Source organism: Solanum pennellii, chromosome 12 (assembly GCF_001406875.1).
Source record: "Solanum pennellii chromosome 12, SPENNV200".
Lineage (NCBI taxonomy): Eukaryota > Viridiplantae > Streptophyta > Magnoliopsida > Solanales > Solanaceae > Solanum > Solanum pennellii.
In genome coordinates, this window is record NC_028648.1 from 78,516,254 (window position 1) to 78,539,442 (window position 23,189).

At 27.7% G+C, this 23,189-nt stretch overlaps 1 protein-coding gene across 4 annotated transcripts; it reads right to left on the reverse strand.

Moving 5' to 3' along the window:
• Nucleotides 1–15,174: 15,174 nt before the first annotated feature.
• On the reverse strand, nt 15,175–21,487 carry LOC107005646 (S-adenosylmethionine carrier 1, chloroplastic/mitochondrial-like). 4 transcript variants are annotated; one of them, XM_027913343.1, is made up of 14 exons: nt 21,445–21,476; nt 21,200–21,239; nt 20,596–20,726; nt 20,124–20,228; nt 19,384–19,470; nt 18,987–19,059; nt 18,404–18,494; nt 17,977–18,030; nt 17,808–17,903; nt 17,609–17,698; nt 17,209–17,260; nt 16,667–16,728; nt 16,501–16,581; nt 15,175–15,538 (listed from the first exon to the last, which is right to left on the reverse strand). In XM_027913343.1, exons 3-14 carry the CDS (start codon nt 20,615–20,617, stop codon nt 15,434–15,436), a joined length of 918 nt encoding a protein of 305 aa, XP_027769144.1. In that variant the 5' UTR covers nt 20,618–20,726; nt 21,200–21,239; nt 21,445–21,476; the 3' UTR covers nt 15,175–15,433. The 4 variants fall into 4 exon arrangements, with proteins under 4 accessions (XP_027769144.1, XP_015059775.1, XP_015059776.1 ...); XM_015204289.2 differs by lacking the exon at nt 20,596–20,726 and having other exon boundaries at nt 21,445–21,487; XM_015204290.2 differs by lacking the exon at nt 20,596–20,726 and having other exon boundaries at nt 21,440–21,459.
• Nucleotides 21,488–23,189: the final 1,702 nt, after the last annotated feature.

Consider the following 23,189-nt stretch of genomic DNA (forward strand, 5'->3'; position numbering starts at 1 on the left):
GTGTTATCGTAATATTAGCCTTATATGCCTAATTTCTTGGTTTTGATATCTTATACCATTGTTATCTATTGTGTTTCATTAGCTCATTATTTCATTGTTATTGTTATTTTCTTTTTATGATAGATAGTTTGTACTACTTTTCTTATTAATTAACATGTTTTGTTCACTATCATATTTCTTATTTCATAAATTTTGTTTTGTTGTAGATGAGTTGAGGATCTTTACATGTTCTACCTTCACGAGGTAAAAGTTAGATTTGTATATACTCTATCATCTTAAACTTCACTTGTGAAATTATATTAGATATTTTATTACAGTTAATTAATAATTTATTAAAATAAATAAATCTAAAATATAAGATTTTATTTTTTTTTCTACAAAAGAATAGAAGAAGAAAACAAGTTTTGTTTTCTTTATGTGAATCCCCAAGGAAATCTAATAAATAAAATAGGTACTTTAACAACTTGAATTATGTTTTTTTGGTTAAAGACAACTTAAATTAAGATATAAAAGTAGGACAAAAACCTGAAGAAGTGAAATTAAAAATACTTTAATTGGGTGAATAAGTGTATAAAAATGATTTAGGAGTTGTTTGAGGGATATTTTGGGGAGTTAGGAAGCTGTCAACCTTAGGTTAAACTGAATTATTAAGTATGCTTTAAATTAATTAAATACAGTATGTGCCAATAATTCAAATGAGAATATTGAATATTGTGAAACTTAAAGGTATTTTTGGTACAAGGAAAATATTTTACTTAGTTGAAAATTCAATAATATTCTTATTTATTTCTTTTGTAATTGGTAAAGAAATAGTAATTTATTATTTCAAGAGTAGTCAATGTAGCTATAAGGTGATATGCATATCGTGAAATTAATCGAGGTATAAAAAAGCTAATTCGGATATGATAATAAAAAAAATTGTTCTCTATTTTGTATACTCATTCCCATTTTATAGAATTTTATGGGTACAACAGAAATATAATGAAGTTATCAAACATATAAAGGAAGCAATGCACTTAGAGAACAAAAATACAATATATTTACAGCACTAAGACATTGCATATATTATTATATTAAATTAATAAGTATACATACATAAATATGGTAAATATGGTAAGATATATTTACAAAAGAAATTCTCCTACCAAAACACAAAAAAAAATATTTCTCCAAGTGTGGACTTTAAATAATATTTCTCTTCCATAGACCATAGTCAACATCAATATTGTAAATAGTAATTTGTGGTTATTATAGTAAATTATGATGTTAGTTCTTATTATATCTTAATTAAATGTAAATTTAGATTCCTCTACATGTGAATCTTCACATGTTTACTCAATTATTTAAAATTACACCATCTAATTATCTATATGTTATGTTTTGTTTGTATTATTACTTCATATCTAAAAGGTAATATAATTTTATAAATGATCTAAATATAATATCAGAAACTAAAAGTCACATCTTAATTAATTAAATATATATACTTAGTCATATATCATTAGAACTAAACTTAGATTCTTTTAATAATCAATATCACTCTTATTCCTATTGTAAAAAAAAATTTAAGAAAATCTAGTTGACTTATTGAAAAGTTAGGTGAATGCATTCTCTAAAATATGAGATACTAATTACAACTCATACTTTGGTGAAACCACTCAACTAAAGGCACACAAGGTTTTACAATTTTTTATATATTACTCCCTCGATCCCTTTTTACTTGTCCACTTTTAAATTGACATATCTATTAAGAAAATATTAATAATAGTGATTTTATCATTTTACCCCTATTAATTATGAAGTAGATGAAAAGTTTTACATTTTCTAAAATAATTAGTCATTTAATCGAGGATATAATAGGTAAAAAAATTATATTTTCTTGATCTGTCAAAATGGTCATGTAATAAAAAACAACTATAAAATAAAAAATGAACAAATAATTAAAAACAGAGAGAGAATATTTTTAAATATTTGTAGTGCTTGTAAACTTCATCATGGGAAAAAGATTGCTAAATTAAGCTAATAATTGTAGAGGAAATTGAGAGAGTGGGAAAGCACGGCATAATTTGATGTGGCTATCCAAAGTTTTATTTTGATTCGAATTTTATTTTTTTGCGATTTATAATACGAATCAGCTTATCAAGTTAAACTATATCATCAGCTAAAAATAATTCTCGAAATAATACTTTTTACGAGGATAAAATCTTGATTGAGTATGCTGATTTTCGTAACTTCTAAAATTTTTGATCTAATATAGTTATTTTTTTCTATATCTATTTTGGTCTGATTAGATCTTAAAGGAGCCTTTTCAAGTTTGGGTATCTAATTGAATAAAAGCTGACCATTTAAATTTTAAATATGAACTTGTCCATACTTAGTATTATTTTTAATTATAACAATAAAAACACATAAAAAGGTTTCAAATCATATAGCAGACTTCTAATAATAGTGTTTGACTTGTTTCATATAATGGAAAAAAAAAAGTGAAATTCAATTTCTATATAAGTATTTTATACGGCCTTAGTGGCATCATTTGGAAAGATTATAACATAATTATTTGTATAATTTATCTAAATCCCATATATTTGAAACTAATTATATTATATTTCGGAAAAAAAAATTCAATTATAAAAAATTTCAAGTTTTTATTGCTCCTGTATTTATTTCTTCATTGTCTAATAAATTATGAATGACATATTACTTAATTTTTGTATCCGAAAGGAGATATGGATGTATTCGAGAAGATAGAGATGTATCAGCACATGAACTTTTGTAATTTTTTTATTAACCGTAAAAAATTTTAAAATTATAATATCTTAAAATAATATATTGATATCTTTTATCATAATTATTATACAAGTAAAGTGACCACATTAACTACTACGTATATATACACCTATCAATTATTATTAAGTAGTAATAGATAGATCATGTAAAAAAATTACATATTTTTCATTAATTATTCTAATATAGATATAATTTAATATCTAACTATTGATAGTCAACAAACAAAAACTTGAGAAATATCTAGTAGATATTTACATAAAGGGAAGTTAAAAGTGAGTTGTATACAACAAACAAACAACTTGATTTTATATTCCAAAATAATATTCCCTCCAATTTAAAATAATATTTTAACTTCTAAAAATTGGTCCAAAATATTTGATAATTTTACAAAATCCAGAAACTAATTTAATTACCCCCCCCCCTCTCCCCCTAAATTTACTTGTAATTCCTAATTCATTATACAAATTTGATGATAATTATATTAATTTTTTTTTTATAAAAAACAACACAATTTAGAATATTTTAGCCAAAAACTCTCTTAATTTTTAGGTCAATAAATTAAGCTTAAATATTTAGTGTTTATTTTTTTTACTTTACGTGGACCAATTTTCCATATTTAAATCTTCTAATTTCTCTCCTTTTGGAATTAAAAATTTGGTGGACCTACTAATTGTGCTCTTCATAAAATCATGCACATGGACTCATAAGAATATTCTTGTGAATACACGTTTCGAATTTTAATTTGATGATAAGACATGTTGTTTGAAATAATTAGGTTTACACTATGCATGATAAATATATTTTATTTATATATTCGGAATATAATTTATTCTAATATATAAAAGACTTGAACACATGATAAGATATATATATTACGTAGATAAGATATATACTTTAAATATGTCATCTCAAATAAATATTAAGCGAGTCTCGTAAAATCTTAAACATGTTTCAATTGAAGTTAATATGTAAAAGTAACATATTCAAGTGGTTAACTTATATATTAATTCAGATTATGTGTTTTTCTTTCAAATTTCAATCTCGTTTTTAAAATTTGTTTAACAATTTTTTTTTACGATAACTCTTTTTATGTATAATTGAGACTTCTCTATACTATATTTTGGTCTCCCAATTAATATTCGTTGTTTAATTAAGTCTTGCTATATGCCTAATAATCAATCTAGTCAAATATTATTTGACGACTATCTAATAATATTCTACGATTATATCTTATTGTAAAGCATTTCAACCTATTTTAACAAAATGAAACGACCGTATACTTAATCTTAAAACAAAATCATAATTAATATATTTTAGTTGAAATACCTCTTATAAAATTCCTTAATTCGTGTTTTCATATCTATAAATCTAAAATACTATAAATAGGTTACCTCACTTAGGTACTACACACCAAATTTAAATCAATTTTCTCTGTCCTTGGATTTAAAATCTCTCACATTTGGTGGGGCTACTTATGATAGTTCTTGATGATATCATGCATGTCATCATAGGAATATGTTGTACATACACCTTTCGAATTCTTATTTGTTGAAAGGGTATATGTTGTTAAAATAATTTTTATGTTTTTTCTATAGTTTCTATGTTGTTAAAATAATTTTTATGTTTTTTCTATAGTTTCTATTCGACCGTTTGGTAGAGTATATAATAATAATAATAATAATACTTAATATAGTGTATTACTTATATTTGAATATGTTATATAAATGTGCTTTTTAATTTATATTCGATTGATATTTATATTCTTTATAATTTGGGTGTGCATAGACAAAAATTTATATAAAACATATATGTCTTGCGTGACGTCCTACATGACATAATATAGGCTTAAGTCATCGATCGCCCCTCAAAGTTGTCCGCATAATTCACTTAGACACCTTAACTAAGACTTGTACCTATTGAACATCTAAATTGTTCAAACATGTACCTATTAGACACAAAATGTTGATATGACAGAAAATATGTATTGCACTTCCCTGAAGCGCGTGAAAAGACTTAAAACAGTGTCTTTTTTATTTTTTTTTACATTTTTTTCTTCTTTTATTGACACTTGGCATTATAATTAACTTAAAAAATATTTTTCTTCTTTTAGTTGTACTTTTTTCAAAAAAGGAAAGCACCCCACTCCCTGCTTATCATCTTCTTCATAATTTAGTTTACAAAACTTTCTTCATTTTAGCTCCAACATTGTTTTTTTTTCTTTTTTTTTATATACAAAAAATTTATATCTTCCAAATATGAAGATAAATGAGAATCAACTATGAAGATTCTGATTTGAAAGAAAGTCTTCGTATAATTTATTTCAAATCTCATAAAAAGAAGGAACAAATATGAAGAAGATGAAAGAAGATAAATGATTTTTACATATAAAAAAAGTTAGCCTATATTTATTTATCACAATTTTCGAACAAAGATTTTTACTCAAATTCATATGTGTTTATTAAATTTATCAAAAATGATATAAAAAATTTTGAAAGAAATAATTTTGAAGCTATCAATGTCATCGATGTAGAGTTGAATAACCGCCAACAAAATTTTCTTTCTTCTTCACTCTTATTATGATAAAGAATGTGTTTTGGGGAAGAAGATGAAGATGTATATATATATATATATATATATTTATTTATTTTTTAAAAAAATAATCTTGAAGTTATTGGAAAAGAATAAGATTTTGTAATTTGAGAAAGAATGTGTTTTGGGGAAGAAGATGAAGATGAAGATGAAGATGAAAGGGAGTTGGGGTGGGGTGAGGTAAGGTGGGGTAGAATAGGTTGACACATTTTTTCTTTTTCTTTTTTAAAAAATTAGATATTAAATGTGTTTTTTTTTATAATTTTCGGGGCCCAATGCCAAATGTTATTTTTTAATTATTCATTTTGCTACGCCACCGCAAGCGTATCACACACTCTTTACATTTTTTGATGATTATCAAAAAATGTCTAATAGGAACGGTTCTTGTATAGGTAAAAATGTTCAATTGGTACTAGTCTTAGTTGAGGTGTCTAATTGAATTATGCAGACAACTTTAAGGGGCCGCTGATGACTTAAGCCCATAATATATGTAGGATGTCACATAAGACATAAAATTATCATGTATGACATTATGCAAGACGAATTTGTTTGTTTGTTTAATTTTATACAAGTTAAGTGCTTACTTGTGAACACATAAAGTTGGAGGGTATAGAAGTCAGGTGAAGATAAATTGAAGGGCATGTTTATGTATTATGTTTTATATTTGTAATAATTATGCAGAGATATATTTCTTATGTATTAATTGGTTTGATTTATTAAAAATAACATGTATTGCGTATCTTTTTTAGTAATACTCCCTTCATGCATTTTCAATTGTCACTGTTTGACTAATTGACACACTCAATAAGTAAATAATTATTGACATACTTAATAAATGAAAAGAAATTGTTTTTTCTTGATATGTCAAAAGTGACGAGTAAAAGTGAAAATCTATTTTAGAAACAAGTCTTGACAAGTAAAACGAGGGAATATTTATTTACAAAAATACCCTCCACAAATATGGTGGGAAAGATGNTATATATATATATATATATAAAAGTGTGTGAAACAATAAATTACTAATATAAAAGCTAATAATACATACATTATTTCTTCTAATACATGTTTTCTTCTAATACATGAAAATCAAATGATCCCTAAAAGTATTCCCCAACTCACGTTATTTGTCATAATTTCTAAAATTTAAGCTATTTGTTGCTTTAAAAATTAAATATAAATTTTAGTTTATTTTATCTTAAATAATAATAATTATTTTTAAAAACTACTAATAATTTAAGATGAACTTTTGAACACTATCTTTTGATTTATACCTACATATCATTAATATTCAATCTTAATCGAGTCTTGTTATATTCCTCATTATTTTATCATATTATTTGGGGACAATCTAATGATATTCATTTCACAGTTCTCTTTATTATTACTCTATAACTCTTCGACAAGATAGTTCTTTCATATTTGTTAACAAAATGAAATCATGACACTCTTATAAAGGCGACTCTATAATCAAATGATCTTAAATTCGAGACATTTGATTAAAGGAAAAAGTACTTATCACTTCACCATTACTATCGTTAGTTACATTATATTTTTGGTGCTTACTCAATATTGTGGCACATATGGAAAGAAGGGAATGCATCTTTGAAAATGTCCCTTTCCACAACCTCTTTTCCTCTATCTAGCAATGTCTTTTGGAATATTGGTACTTTGTTGGAGTAGTATTTTCAAACGAAATGTTGTTCCAATCTCTATAAAATGGCATCCTCTCGAAAGAAATTCAATATGCTTGACATTGATGGGTGCTTTTCCAATAATAATAATAATAATAAGCATATGAGGTTGTCGACATCAAATTTTTGTAGGACTGTCATTCGAGTTCAATTTCAGTTAAAGTTTCGTTACTGAATGTTACTTTACCTTAAATTATGGCTCATGTTTACCTAAAATAATGATATATTCTCTCAATGATATAACCAGACTTTTCTTGACAATCATATACATAAAAAAGATCTACAAAATCATTTTTACAAGAAGATCAAATAAAATCTTTAAAGGTCCAAAGTCACATCTTTACGAATTCTATGGAACATAATAGTTTTTTCTATTAAACAATAATTTGTATAAAAAATGCATAAATATGCCCAAATATCACTTTTAAAACCTAATTATCAATACTAGGTGGTAATGTTTTAATATTCAGAATCAATGAAGTTGAAATCATGATTTTGATTAGACCAACAAAATATAATGTTTAAGTATAGTGAGTGCCTTCTTAGGTCAAACGCAAACATATTTTTTTATTTAAAATAAATAATTAATGGACGAAAATGAAAATAGCTTTCAACTTAAGTGAAAGTCAAAAGGAGATGCTTTAAAATATTAAAAGTTAGCTCATTATTGTCAAAAGTAGTCAACTAGCACTAAGAGTATTAATTTTAATTTAATAGATTCATAAGTCTTACACTATCTCCTACTAAAGTTAATACCATCCTAATCAAATCACAATTAGAAAAAATAAAAAAAATTAGAATATAACTAATAGTCTAAAATGTCAATGGAACAATCTAGAAAATAAAAAGTAAAAATGCCACTAATTGTCTAAATGCCAATCACAATCCAGAAATATGGAACAAGAGAAAACATTCATGATGTGGAGAATTATCTTACACAAATTATTTTTAAAAGTTTATATATATAAGTTATTCTAAAAATAATCTTTAGCAATAATTATTTATGATAATAACTTAATTACTGTTAATTATGTCTTTTTAGAGAAAATATATACTTCTTATAAATATTTCTAAAGCGTTTACTAATATTAGATTCAACGAAAATTAATTAATACCAATAACATTTTAACATAATTTTTTCGTGCATATATTTATTATCGATAAAAACTGTTTCATTATAGTAACATAAGGTTATATATATTAGTAGAACTTACTGTTACTCTAAATATATTTTTTTAAATTTAAAGGTTAATTTCATTTAATAAAATATTATGAAGATAAAAATGTCGAAGTGATATAATTCCACAATAAAAAATTGTACTAATCATCTAAATGTCAATGGAACAATATAGAAAAACATGGAACACGGGAAATACATTCATGGTAAACAATGATTTAAATTATATATATTAATATAATAAAAAATACTTATATTTGAGCATAACATAATTCTGATAATACTTTAAATATATTTTTCACAAAAAAATATTTTTTCAAAATACTTTCATACCTTTTTTATATGTTGGTTATAGGTAAAAAATCTTAAATTGTATTATTTTAATGAATTAAATGTTTGTACTCTGGATATAAGTATCGTCCTTTATAGTTATATATGAAATGATAAATAAAAAAGAACTATTATGAAAAGATATAGTAAAAATAATATATGACTATTAAACAATAAGTGAAGGTAAAATAAAAAGAAACTATAAAATAATGATGCAATCATATCAAATAATTATTACGTAAATATATTTTTTTATTACTTAACAACGAATTTAAGCTATACGATACAATAAAATGTCGGTGACTTGTCTAGTATCAATGGAATAGACTAGAAATATGTGGAACGAAAGGGAACTTCCATGACTAAGAGAACTCTAATACGTAACAAGCTTATATTTTTATTATTTTATTGATAAACAAATAATATGAGAAAACGTCAAACAAAAGTCGGCACCGATTAATAAAAGTATAAATTATAATTAATTAAGTATTAATTAAAGTCTAATCTTGTAATGTCGTGGCAACCTATTATCTGCACACGTGGAAGACATTTATTTATTTAATATTTTTTGCCTCAATCGTGGAATCAAACTTAAGCAAACCAATCAAAATATTTTTGGACGGTTGGAGAGTGAAACAATGGGTAAAATAATAAAATCATATAATATATGGTGGGGTAAATATCTAAAGGGAAGGGTTTTTAATGATCAACTTAACATCTTTTTAAAAGTTTGTGTTCGAAATGATAATTATGAAAATAAAGAAAGAATTATTATATGTTTTGTTAGTTTTTTTACTAAGAAATTATAAATATATTGATTTTAAAAATATACTACGTGAAGATAACAAGTATGTGAAGTTTGGCCATACCAAGTTCATAACTTAAGTAAAAATTGACCAACATGAGTTGTGGTACATTGGTTGAAGTGATACACCGTTAACCAGTCGTGTTGGGAGCGCCACCTTCGAATATACCCTGCTATGCGCGATCCGAATTCATTCGGAAAAAACAAATAAGTTCATAACTTAAGTAAAAATTGTCTAAAGTTAGACTTTGGAAATAAATTAAATAGCAATACAAAAACAAATATTTCTACACTTTACCTATATAATATTACACAAACAAATGTGAACATATAAACAAAATTCTGAAGTTGTTAAAAGAGTAAACAAGATCTAACAAGTGTGATCTAATAGAAGAAAAGTCCATAACTTGGCTAATTCTATCTGTTACCTTACTGTTATTGGGCTTGGTTAAAAGGTTTCTTCCTGTGAAAGCTGTAATGAAGCCCACTAAATTCTTCTTGATTACTATCCTTTTTTGCACTAAATAGTGATATTTATTTTCTTAAAATATAATAATATTTAGGGAAATTTTCCAAAATGTCAATATTTTAATATTTAAGAGGGATCATTAGCAATACATTCAATATTTACTAAAAATATCAAATTTTACTTTGTTATGTATCTTATTTATGTTTTTATTATTTATTTTTATTTAAAGAATATAATTATATAATAACAAAAGGGAGAAAATCAAAGGAGAGAATATGCAAAAAAAAAAAAAAAACTCTTCTCCAATAAATTGGTCTTCTTCAACGAATTGGTCTTCTTCAACGAACTGGTCTTGAATTTTGGTGGGATTTTGCATCGACGGATTCAGACATTTTTTTCCGTCGTATATCCTCCTTAGATTAGAACCGGAACCTACATTGTTTTTTAATTCTTGAGTGAAAAAAATTAAATGATGAAAAATCGAAACCTACATTGTTGTTTAATTCTTGAGTGAAAAAAATTAAATGATGAAAAATCGGAACCTACATTGTTGTTTAATTCTTGAGTGAAAAAAATTAAATGATGAAAAATCGGAAGAACTTTGATTATTTTGTCCAATACCTCTAGTAACTCTCTTGAAAACGTCCATTTAAGAGACAATTATGTAGTCTCAAACCCTAAAAAATGTTTTAAGAACAACAACTAAACAAAAAAAACTAAAAAAACTCTAAAATTAGTAAATAAATAAATAAGGAATATGAAAAACATAATACCCAAATCAATGTTTATCTTCAAATCAAATCTTGCAACAAAATTAAATGATATAATAGAAAATATTAATATATTGAATCGAAAATCTGTGGAATCGATTGGAAATGTTAGAGAGAAATTGAAAAGAAGAGTAAGACAAGAGAGAAAAATCTAGAGATTTGATTAGGAAGAAAGTAAGAGAGAGAAATTGATAAGCTTAAGAAAAGAGAGAGAAAAATTAAAATGACATTAATATCTATCAAATTACATAAATATAGAAAAATGTGTAATCTATGAGAGAGAGAAAAAAGATATAAATAATGAGAGAGAAAATATTAATAATATCAGAATAATTATTTATTTTTAAAATAATGACATTTTTGACATGTTTACTAATATTATTAAAGTATGAATATTATCACTAAATAAGTTGATTTTTTTGACTAGTTAAATTTCCCTAATATTTATTCTTCAAAACATTGCATATACATGTATGCATATAAATATAATATAAATAAATTGGTATATTGTATATATTGTGATACATCGAATATACTCCAATAATATATATGTACGTGTGTGTAAGAGTTCTATCTATAATTCTGAAATACGTATGTCAATCTATATGTACTACAAAATGAAAATATAGCTAGATTTTATAATTATTTAAAAATAACATTATAAAATAAAATTATTACAGTGACGCAAATTTTGTTCAAGTCATCGATACTCGGGTTATTTATGACATTGATCTGAAACAAGAATGAAAAATTTAACTTGTCCAAGTTGCAAAAAACACAATTTTGTAAGTAGCCTGAGACTGCATCAACAACAAAAGTTGTGTAGGACTCCTTAATATGTGAAATTATGAATGCACTAGTGACAATAAATAATATTGTCGATTAATAAAATTAAATTGTAATTTTTTGTGCTACTAATTAATTTCTAGAAAACGTAAACAAAACAAGATTTGTGAAGTAAAAAAATTTCTAAGGTGCAAATTAATAAGCTATCACTTTCACTTATATTTTTTTTTTTAAAAAATGAACAACAAATATGAAAAATGAAAGGGATGTAATTTTTTTTCTTTTCTCAATAGTTTCATAAACAAACACTTAAATACATCAAAATTTCTCCAACAAAATAATATTAAGGTAAAACATAAGTAATCTTGATAAACAATTACATAAATTCTGTACTATTTTGATGTAATTCAAAATTGAACAATATCCATAAACATCTGCTATGCATACTCTCTTCGTCAATTTATTAGCTATTTTTTTATTTTTGAAATTCATGCTAAGTAAAATTTAATTAAAATTTTAAATATGTTGAAATTATATCAACATAAGAAAGCATTCCAACTTATAGTATTTTTTCATAAATAAACTTTTTCACAAAATTTCGATTCAATTAAAAATATATTATAAATTATAATTTTTATCATGTTAATATAATAAAAAGATATATTATATAGCTTGAATTTTAAGAATATAGAATAATCATTTATATCGATGGTGAGAGAATTTATATATGTAGGTCTCTATGGATGTCTTTTTATACTTCAGTTACATGTAAATAGTGTCAAAAACACACCTTAATTTATTTTTTTAAATAGATAGTTATTAGAATTTAGACTTGAGTTAGTATTATAAATTTTATCTTTATTTGATTTTTGACAAATGAACATTATGAACTATCAAAATAATATTGTAATTAAACTACATAAAAGGAAAATTGGAGAAATAATGCGCGCAAGAATATTTATGTGCTTCATTTTTTTTAGTTAGTTAAAAAAGATACATTTTTATATTAAATAATCGCTTTGTTCATTATTATTTGTTCGGATAAGATCATGCATATTATTTAAGAAAAAATTAAAATAAAGTACAATTTGACTAATATAGCCATACTATTAATCATTTGAAAATGATTTGTGCTTTTTGAAAACGGTAAAAATAATTTTTTTCACATGAAAATAGTATTGTAATTTTAAAAGTAACTTTTCTCACGTTAAATGTAGAATTAGAAAAAAATGACCAATTATTTTTTGATCATTTAAATTAACAATTAATTTTGGAAAACTATTTTTAATATGCTTGACAAACAACAGTGAACGGAGGGAGTAACAGTTTAACTTTATAATTCCTAGTTTATCCTTAATGAAATGAATTATACTCATTCAAACACTTATCACTTATTTTACATCACAAGTTTAAAAAATTATTCTTTCTTTTCTTAAATTTCATATCGAGTCAAACTAACTTATCACTTATTTTACATCACAAGTTTCAAAAATCATTCTTTTTTTTCTTAAATTTCATATCGAGTCAAACTAACTCATATAAAATAACGAAATTGAGATAATTCTTTTGCTTGTTTTGTTGAGTGAATATTAAGCAGGTTTCATGGAGATGGAGGGAGATGCCCAAACCCAAAAAATGTTTTAGATATAACGGTCCCAAATTGGTTATATCATTATAGTATATGTCCCCACATTTTTATAACTCCAACCTGCAATCTTGTAGTTAAAAGGCCTAAATTATACTCTTTGTTTGAATATATATAGCATAATTTGAATTTCGAGATTAAAATAAATTTATAATCGTAAATTTTTTCTATATGTTTTAAATATTTTAGATTATCAATAATTATGATTTATAATATATTCTATGTAGTTTATAAATATTTAAATTTCATTTAAAAAAAATTCAAGATTTCATTATACGCAAATTTCTGATCAAGTTTATATTTTTTGACTTTCAAAAAACAAAATATATCACTTAAATAGATCCATCATCTCAATTTACATGTTCGTGAATCATACTTATAAATTCAATTATATTGTTTTAGATATTAAAGAAATATATATATCCCAAAAATTTCATCATTGATATATTAATTCCATATAGCATACAGAATCCAATAGATGTTGACGTACACATCGCTGTTGATTATCTTGCATTAATTGATACTTCTTCAGTCCTCTTTTATATGTCATTCTTTTCTATAAATAACTGGTTCATAATATTTGTAATTTCATACAATCAACACATAAATTATAATATTATTTCTTTTTTACCTTTGTAAATTATTTGCCTTGAAAATATACATTTGACCAACTTAGAAAAGCTAACTAAATAATTCATGTTCATTGGTTAAATTAATTAATCAAAATAAATTAATTCATATCAGTGACTGAAAACTTGAGTTCCAAAATAATTAAATAAAGGTAGAAGGGTAAAGATACATTATTTCTTAATGCAAATGCAAAGTAAAAATGTGACATAAAATAAAAAGGAAAGAGTATTATGCTAATATATAACTAATACATGAAAAGTTGTTGTATTAGCAATGCAAATAATTTTAATGCATACATTAGTATGATTAAAGACACATATATTCTCTATTAAAACTTTTTACGCGTCTTTTCCACCATACATGTGGAGAATATATGCATGTTATCTTTTATATACCAAATTTAAACACTAGTGCATAAAAAATAATCTCGGCGTAACTACTCTCAACTTTACACCCCTACCATCCATCCAACCCCTTGAAAAAATGATTTTTTTCATCATTTTATTGTGTAATTGATTGTATAATTAATATGCAGTGGTTATCCTTTATTCTTGGAACCATTCTAGATGCAAAATGCAGATAACATAGAATGAGCTATGTATTTCCTAATTATTCGGTAATTCGTTCTCTATTACATTTTATAGTCTGTTTGGCCAAGCTTTTTGGACGGTCAAAAAAGTAAGATATTTGACCAAGTTTTTGGGAGAAAATAACTGCTTCTGGGGAGTGGCAATAACAGTTTGTCAAAACTAAAAAAATATTTTTTTTGAAAAGTAGTTTGGAAAAGCTTGGTATTTGTTGCTCAAAAGTGTTTTCGAAATTTATTGAATCAAACACATACTGTTTCTCACTAAATGTACTTTTTATGAGCTTTATAAGCTTCAAACGAATACTTTCAAACGCGTCATTATGAATTTGGAGGAGACTCATCCATGTTGAAGAGCAACTCAGATTTAGCTGGAAATGTGATTGAGTTTGTGACTTTCACCAAATAATCCAGATGGAAAATTGGAAAGTCCAGTTCTAAATGGTCCAAATGTGAAGCACATTTATGATCATGCTTATTATTGGCCTCATTATACAGCAATTCCAGCTCCTGCTGATGAGATCTTACGATTTTCTCCATGACTAAGCTTACTGGTCATGTTGGATACAAATTTGGGTAATAAGAAAAACTCTTCAAGTGAAAAATAGTCGTCGTTTTGGAGTTTCAAATTCCACAAGTGAAACTCCACAACACATTATATGTTGTTTCATATAGTTCGATTATAGGATTATTATTGTAGTATTGTTCTGCTACTATCTGTTGTTTTTGTTATTTTCTGTTATCTCTTGTACTTCCATTACGTCATTTTCTAAACTTTTTGTCTTGAGCCAAGGGTCTATATAGGAAACAACTTCAATACCTAATCTGGTAAACGTCTGTGTACACTCTAACTTCCCCATATTCCACTCTGTGTGACTATACTAGATATGTTGTAGTTGTAGACCTTCCTAGACTTTCAAATTTTGTTTCATAAAGTATAATAGTTTGAGAATAATAGTGCAGAGATAATGAAATGCAAACTGCACAACATTGTCTCAATTTTTCCTGCATTACACTAACACCCCGCCATACGTTGCCCACAATCAACAGGGTTCAACCAACAATAATTTTCTGAGAAATGAACTCACATTTCAAGAGAACGTGTCCAGTCACGTAGCTACGATGTACCTGAGACAGATTGATAGTCCAAGTTCGAAGGATTCAAATTCTAATCAACAGGCTGTTTTGCAGCAACTAGTTTCTTTGTCCTTTCAAGAACACCAAAAAATATCGATCCTCCAATACCTATCCAAAGTACTCGTGGCCCTATTCCCTGCAATAGTAAAGTATTAGCTTAGCAAGCTCGATCGTCTAAGTTATATTAACTTAATTGTCAACATTACATATAACATCACTTCCCACAGGAATTCTCTGCTGAACTCTATTGCAATATTAGAACTCCTAGTGCTTTTTATATGAAATCGTTGAAGAGATTTGTTAAAGAATGACAAAAGTCCCACATCGGTGATTAATGAGATGGGTGGACTCCTTATAAGGCTTGGGCAATCCTCCTTCCTTTGAGCTAGCTTTTGGGGTGTGAGTTAGGCCCAAGACCTAATTTCACATGGTATCAGAGCAAGGCCCGTCTCACCCGATGTTGGGGTCCCCAAAATTAAATTGCCCACGCACCAGATGCTAAGCACTGGGCGTGAGGTGGAGTGTTAAAGAATGACAAAAGTCCCACATCCTCCTTCCTTTGAGCTAGCTTTTGGGGTGTGAGTTAGGCCTAAGACCTAATTTCACATGGTATCAGAGCAAGGCCCGTCTCACCCGATGTTGGGGTCCCAAAAATTAAATTGCCCACGCACCAGATGCTAAGCACTGGGTGTGAGTTAGGCCTAAGACCTAATTTCACAAGATTAAATATTCGAAGGAATTGGTATCACTTTGGACCTTCTTTCACTCGAACACATGAAAGACAGAAGAGAACCTTCTTTCACTCGAACACATGAAAGACAGAAGAGAACAAACGACATCTCAAATTTTAAAGGGCAGAGTCTTGACGATAAAACGCGATAAAAAGAGAGAATGATCGATAATGATGCTTCTATCATATATTATGGCTGACAAACTGACAAGCTGTTATAAAAATTGATAGCCAAATCAGTATAAGAAAGTTTATGCCAATCCGTCATCTGCACTCTTCTTTTTGGAGGGACTAGAGAAAAGTTGTATCATAATCACTATGTGTACAACCAAACATATGCACATAATGTAAGAACACGAAGTTACTACCTTAAAAAGAGTAGAGGCTCCTTCGTCTCTTGCAATAGTTTTAACACAATGCAAAATGCCTTCATACTGCTTTGCTGAACCCTGCAAACATAAAATAAACATAAGTTTTCACTAATGAATTAGCAAGAGAAAGATTTGCAGTTAGAGAGATGCAAGGGCACCAAACCTGAACCATCAATCTTGTTTTTATCACATCAAGAGGAGTAGTTATAGCTCCTGTTATTGCACCTGCAAGAAATGTAAGATGCAAATGTAACAGATCTCTGAATAACAGAAATTATTGCTGTGATATTAAACTTATAATCAGAAGAGGAATCTAGAAACAAGCATTGCATATTGTCTCTTTGCATTCATTTCCAATTGATTTCTAATAAGGAAACATACTTTACCATCCAAGACACTACAGCAGATGAAGGACCACTTTCAAGTGAAATGCATCTCTAAAATTCTCCTTTTAAGAAGCGTGTCCCCACTAACATAGATTAGCTTGAAATCAATCCTCAATCCATGAAATATTCCATAGACCGTAAGCAAAAGGCTCTTGTGATTCATAAATATGTGTCATATTCATGCGTATAAATATATTTGAAAAAGTATGTTGCTTACACACTTATTGTTTATTTACTGAGGGATTTCCGCAGATATCAGTGTACCAGTCGAAAGAGATGATACCATAGATATTGGAAATAATCTAACACATGTGATTACCTGCAAAGGCACCAATCATTGCATTCTCGGAATCTTTAAGGTCCCTTTTGGCCTGCATAAGAAAAAAGTATGTCTCTTTTCCAAGAATATGAATGTAAAAACAAGTCTTTGTAAATTTATGAATAGAAAGAAGAGTTTATATATATAATCATTTGGACAAGTTATGTAAATTCTCTTGTAGTGAAAAGCAGAATGAGATTGAGCAGTTCCAGTTCAATGCATAAAGAAAATACTATAGATGGATGAAGTATTTCTGGTATACTGGTGCTTCAATTTTAGTTTACTTAATTGCACAAAAGAAAGAAGGGCTGAGTTGTACTCTAGCTCTGCACCCGAGTACGGGTTATCAAATTTGATTAAAATTGACGACGTGTAAGCATAAATACAGAAACCAACTTACAGCTAACTTATAGCCCATCCGCAGCTGCTCGTATAAACAGAACTGGATAGCATCAAATGGTAAGTCTCGCAGTAGAAAAGAACCATACCCCTGCACTCAAGAAAGAAAACAATGGATTTTCAAGAGGCTGGGCAAGGAAAACGTCATTCAACATAGATTCAAGTTTCTGAAAAATTCTGGAAAAAGAGCCTATACTTACAGCATAAAGGCCTCTAAACCCTTCCTTAGCAACAATGAGTCGGACCGCATCAGGGGCAGAAGAAAATTGGCCAGTCTGCATCCTTTGCTTAACTACCTGTATGTTATTCATACCTTAAACCGGTGAAGCAACACCAAAACGTTGGATTGAACAATTAGGGTTTCATTACCTCAGTGGGTACACGAACAATAGAAGAAGCAGCTCCGCCAATAGCACCTGCAATCTAAATTGAGTGTAAATAAACGTTTATACTTCGATAATTTTGAAATGTGGGACATTTATTGCTGGCCCTTTTTTTAAATTATTCAATGTAAATGCATAGATAATTCGAAATTCAGAAAGGGACAATTTAAAATTATCTTCTACGCTCACATAGATGTGTCAATTTAAATATACTTCCAGAAATAAGAATGAATTATGCGTGAGAGGTTCAAAGAGTTATGTTCCATCTCCAGGATTGTAGCTTAAACTAAGATTTAATATAGTTATAGACTATAAAGTGCGGTCACAGATTGCATGGAACCAGATCATTGAATATCTTAAGTAAAGTATAACAAAATAAGGGTTGCTGACATTTTATCAGTTGCAATACTTACCAAATGAGCTAAGGCACTAAGGTTTTCAGGGAAGCTGTCCAGCAATTTTCTCTTCGTAGGTTCATATACACCAACAAATATTGCCGATGCTCTGCAAAGAACAATGTAATAATGTTAATCTTGTTATGCATAACAGAGCAGTATGAAATTGAAAATACAACAGTAAATAAAACATAGCAAATAATTGAGAACGCATTACATAACATTCAGGGAAAAAGAACAGTAGCAGTAGCAAAATGCGATAACCGAAGCAAAAGAAACAACAGGTAATAACAGAAAACGAGATAATTGGGATTAGTTATGATGGTATTATATTTTCTCGACTGTTTGGTTTGTAGTATTAAATGAATATGGTGTATTAGAATAGGAATAGTATCCCACATTATTAATGTCATGGTTTACTATGTATAAGAATGGTACTGAATAGGTATTATTTTTTCTAATACTTCCTATCAAACGACCCCATAATGAATTGACAAATGACCTAAGTGTAATTTTTACAATGCATAATGTGCATTGAACAAGAAATTCATCGATGGAATCAAATTCATAAAGTAAAGTACTTGAAATCAAGACTACTTACGGTAAGACTCCAACTAGATTTCCAGCCAATCCCGAATAAAGACCTTTCAAAATGATCTGTCCTCCACCACGAACTGCCTAACATTAAAACGTGAACAGCTGGTCAAATCAACTAGAATAGTATAAGAGATGACAAGATTCACTTAGCTGAAGTCCTTGTATAATTGAAATCAAACTTAAAGCAGTTAATACTCAAATTGGAAGCATGATGGATGAGAAATAAGAGGTTAAGAAGCAGTTACAAATTTGTCAAAAGCTCATCTCATTGTCTTAACGACTCAGAGCCAGATATCAAGTAAAAAAACTTTCAGATAGTTAGTACGTGCTAAAAAGATACGTAGTAGGAAGAAGGAAGCATATTCATAGAAGATATTTACCAAATGTTTAACAGAATAAACCTGCTTGAAGACGAGTTTTAATTGTATCAATTGGATACAAAGCAGCTTCTACAACAACACCAGCAGCAGCTCCAGATACAGCTCCCTCTAAAGAAGTCCAGAGAAGATATTACAATCATAAAGGAGAGGCAAATGGCCAAAAGCCAATTTTTAGAATCGGTCCCTCGAAATGTACGCAATACCAAAACCAACACAAAAGAGAAGGCTAAAACACAAAAGTTGCAGGGATATAACTCTCAACTAATCTACCTAGAGGGAAATAACATCAACTGTGTTAATCTACAATCCAGAAGAGCACTTAAAGGTGTCATTCAGCAATACCATCACAGATTTGAATCACCAGATGAGAAGTAAATTAATGCCATTTTTCCAAACTATGTGCCGAATAAGATGATATCGAGAACACAAAGATACCAGATCAAAAATCTTGACTTCTGAGATGATTTCAATGACAATTGAATATGCTTCTTTTCCAGCCTTAAAATGCCTCAGTCTTTTCAAAAGCCACTCAAACATAATGTACCTCTAACTTTTTTTAATAGAATGAGCTTCTAGTCAATAAATATATTGACTAGAACTAGGAGCGAAATTCTTTCCTCAGATCTGCTATTTTCATCCTTACTTTTTCAGATTCATATTAAAAGGTTCAGTGACTCTCTAGTAAAGCTAAAAGTCTTGATCTAATCAGCAAGACTCTAGGAAATATTGTGGTAACTTCCAGAGCAATTAGAAGAACTTACCATAAAATATGCGTAAGAGATCAAATGGATTCTGTTGTTTGCTGATTGATGCAATAGCTTTTGACTTGTTGTGGGATTTGAGTGCCTCGAAGTTCAGTCTATCTTCTGCAAGAGGAATTTTGTATCATTAAAAGTGGCAAAACAGAACATCAATTGTCTAATTTATCTAACTTTTTCAACAGCTTAGGAATCATTTGTAAACAGGTAAAAGGTATAACAACAATGATTTTGCAAATGAAAGTAGCCAAGTGAAAAGGAAAAGCACACACATCAACCTAACAAATGCTGTGAAATATAATTTCTTTTTCTTTCTTTGTTTTCTATATTTATTTAACTAAATTGTTCTGTAGATACTTTTTCAATTCTACGGTGATGATACTATGATCAACTTAATAGTTATGCAGATACAATGTGAGGTTTTCCCCCAGAAATGCTGCCTCTAATTTGTGAAGGCAGGTGCAACTGCCTCAACTTTTCTTAATGAGATTCCGCATGATGAAAACTGGCACTTGTCAATCGTTCTCGTCTACAAAATGTTCTACTCTACTGCTTAGAGCACGATGCAGCGAATGAAAATCCACAGACGACAAGCACACTAATTCTCTGCAACAGAAAATATATCCCGTGTTTTCAACTGAATGGAACCAGTCTAGCTTATACATATGATAATTTACTTTTTCAAAATTATAACAATGAAACAGAAAAAAGTTTTGCTTATCCAGAATCCTAATAAAAATGAGATTCACAAACTTCATACAGCTAACATAAGATCATCAACTCATCCTCATGCTGAACCGAACATAAACCAGACCAATTAAGCTTCCAAGTAGGCAATGTAAAAAATCCTAAAACATACATTTAATCATTGCAGATGCAGTAAAACTGTCAATTCAACTCCAATCACAAACATCATTTTGAAAAAATCATTTATACAAAATCCAATCCACGACCGTTAACTCTTTTACAGCAACAATATACAATTACAATTCAAATTTCCAACAATTGCTGCCGAATGTAGATCGTAGACTCTTCAATCAAACTAACAAAACTAAGCTTAACATATAAATGATATTTACCTGGCAATTCCGTCTTCGAGTTGATCGCCATTGCGTACTTCTGAAGAAAAATCAATAAAACTGAGTCAAAATTCTACTCTTAACAATTATGAACACATTTGTTCGTCGACTACGGCAGATTGCCCACTGAACTAATCAAATTGCAGCAACAAATTGGCTCCAACACCACATTTAGCAAAGAAAATACTAATGATTATTATTACAAAAATGTGTATGAACAGAGAAATAGTGCTTTTATACCAAACCTGTGAATGGAGCTAATATGGCTGCATACAACACACAAAAGAGCAGTAGCCGATGCATTAGTTTTCAGGGGTTTAGTTTTAGAGAAAATGACAACAATGGTCCCTCATATTTGAAGATAAATTCAAATTAGTCCCTTAAGTATGAATTCAACACTTTTTGACCAGTTTAGTTTGCCAAAAGTTTAACATTTAGTCTAGGAAAACATTTTATTGAACTGTATTTGACGGGAACTATACAAAAGGTATTTAATTCATCAAATTCTAAAATATGGAACACAAAAACTACATTAGACAATAAAAAGATGTTAAAAAATTAGTAAAAATCACACACTAAAAAATTGCACTAGACTTCAAAACAAAATTACAAATATCGGAAATTATATAAAAAGTCACTACTAAAAACAAGTAAAAAATTAATGGACGAAACCGAGAGAGATATTGAAATGTCAATTATATAGTACGAAAATCGACGAATGAATCTACCAAATTTTTTCACAATAAAAATACACGAAAATAATAAAAAAGTTTTTTAAAAAATAGGTAGTCGTTTATCAACTAGTTGCGCATAAAAGTTCCAAATAACTGTGATTGTTTTCTTAGTTTTATTTTTCAAAAAAATAGAGTCCATCAATTTTTTTTAATGAAAATTAATGGAACGATGTCGATTATCAAAGTGTAAACTCTAGTTGAAGAATATAAATAAAAATAATTATTTTTATATCGATTCTATAATAAAAATCGAGATTAGTATACTTTACATGTATTTCAGAATCTCTTTGTTTTTGTATGTTTGAGACACTATTTTCTAACATTATGAAGTCAGACTATATTTCCTTGATTTTATCCTATCATCGATTTTGCCCCTCAATTTTGACCTTTTTTTCAGTAAGTGCAACTCTAAATATGAGTTCTTACTGAGAAAATTATAACTCATAGATCATTTAACAAATAGATTTAAATAATATAACAAAGACTAAAAGTAATAGTAATTTTTTATAAACTCAAATGATCAAAATTGTCAAGGGACAATTTAACATTAACTTATAACAAATTTAAAAGACTAAAATTATTAAATCATATTCAAGGAATTATTTTGGACACACCCTCAAACATAAGAGACTATTTTTGTCATTTGATGCAAATGAAAGTATCAAAAAACTATGGAGAAAAGGCCCAAAAATACTCCAATATTATTTGTCTTGGTTTTAAAATAATCCTTATTTTATACGGTGGAGCAAAATTCGTCCTCTTAGTTATGGTATAAAATTACTGCACTTTTGATGTTAACTTAATAAAAATTGTTAAAAAAACTAAATATTCATCCACTTGATGAGACAAAATTTATCCAAAACAAAAATTGGGGTGACATAGAAAAAATAGGATTTCGATTTTTTAAAATAAAATTAATGGAAGGATGTTAGTTTTTAAAGCGTAAAACTGCAATTGAAGAGTATAAATAAAACTATTAATTTTTATGTCGATTAATGCAATAAAAATAAAAATAGTATATTTTACCTAGATGATGAACTCCTTTTATTTTGTATTTGAGGAACTATTTTTTGACGCTATTAAGTTTATTTATTTTTCCTTGATTTTTCCCTATAACCACATATACATATGTACACACTTTCACATATACTTTATTTTTCTTAATTAACTTGCGAACTTGATGATCACAAATTTCCAAAGAAACTATGCAATTTTATAAAAAGTAAACCCAAATTATGTAATGATTCCATCACAAA

What these genes read in the sequence shown, in the direction of transcription:
- LOC107005646 (XM_015204289.2), bottom strand. Translation starts at nt 21,230, where the DNA reads ATGGCGATCAACTCGAAGACGGAATTGCCAG. An exon ending in GGATGGGCTATAAGTTAGCT is followed by an intron (nt 17,261 to 17,608) that starts GTAAGTTGGTTT and finishes TTTCTTATGCAG; the next exon opens with GCCAAAAGGGACCTTAAAGA. An exon ending in AATGATTGGTGCCTTTGCAG is followed by an intron (nt 16,729 to 17,208) that starts GTAATCACATGT and finishes CATTTCTTGCAG; the next exon opens with GTGCAATAACAGGAGCTATA.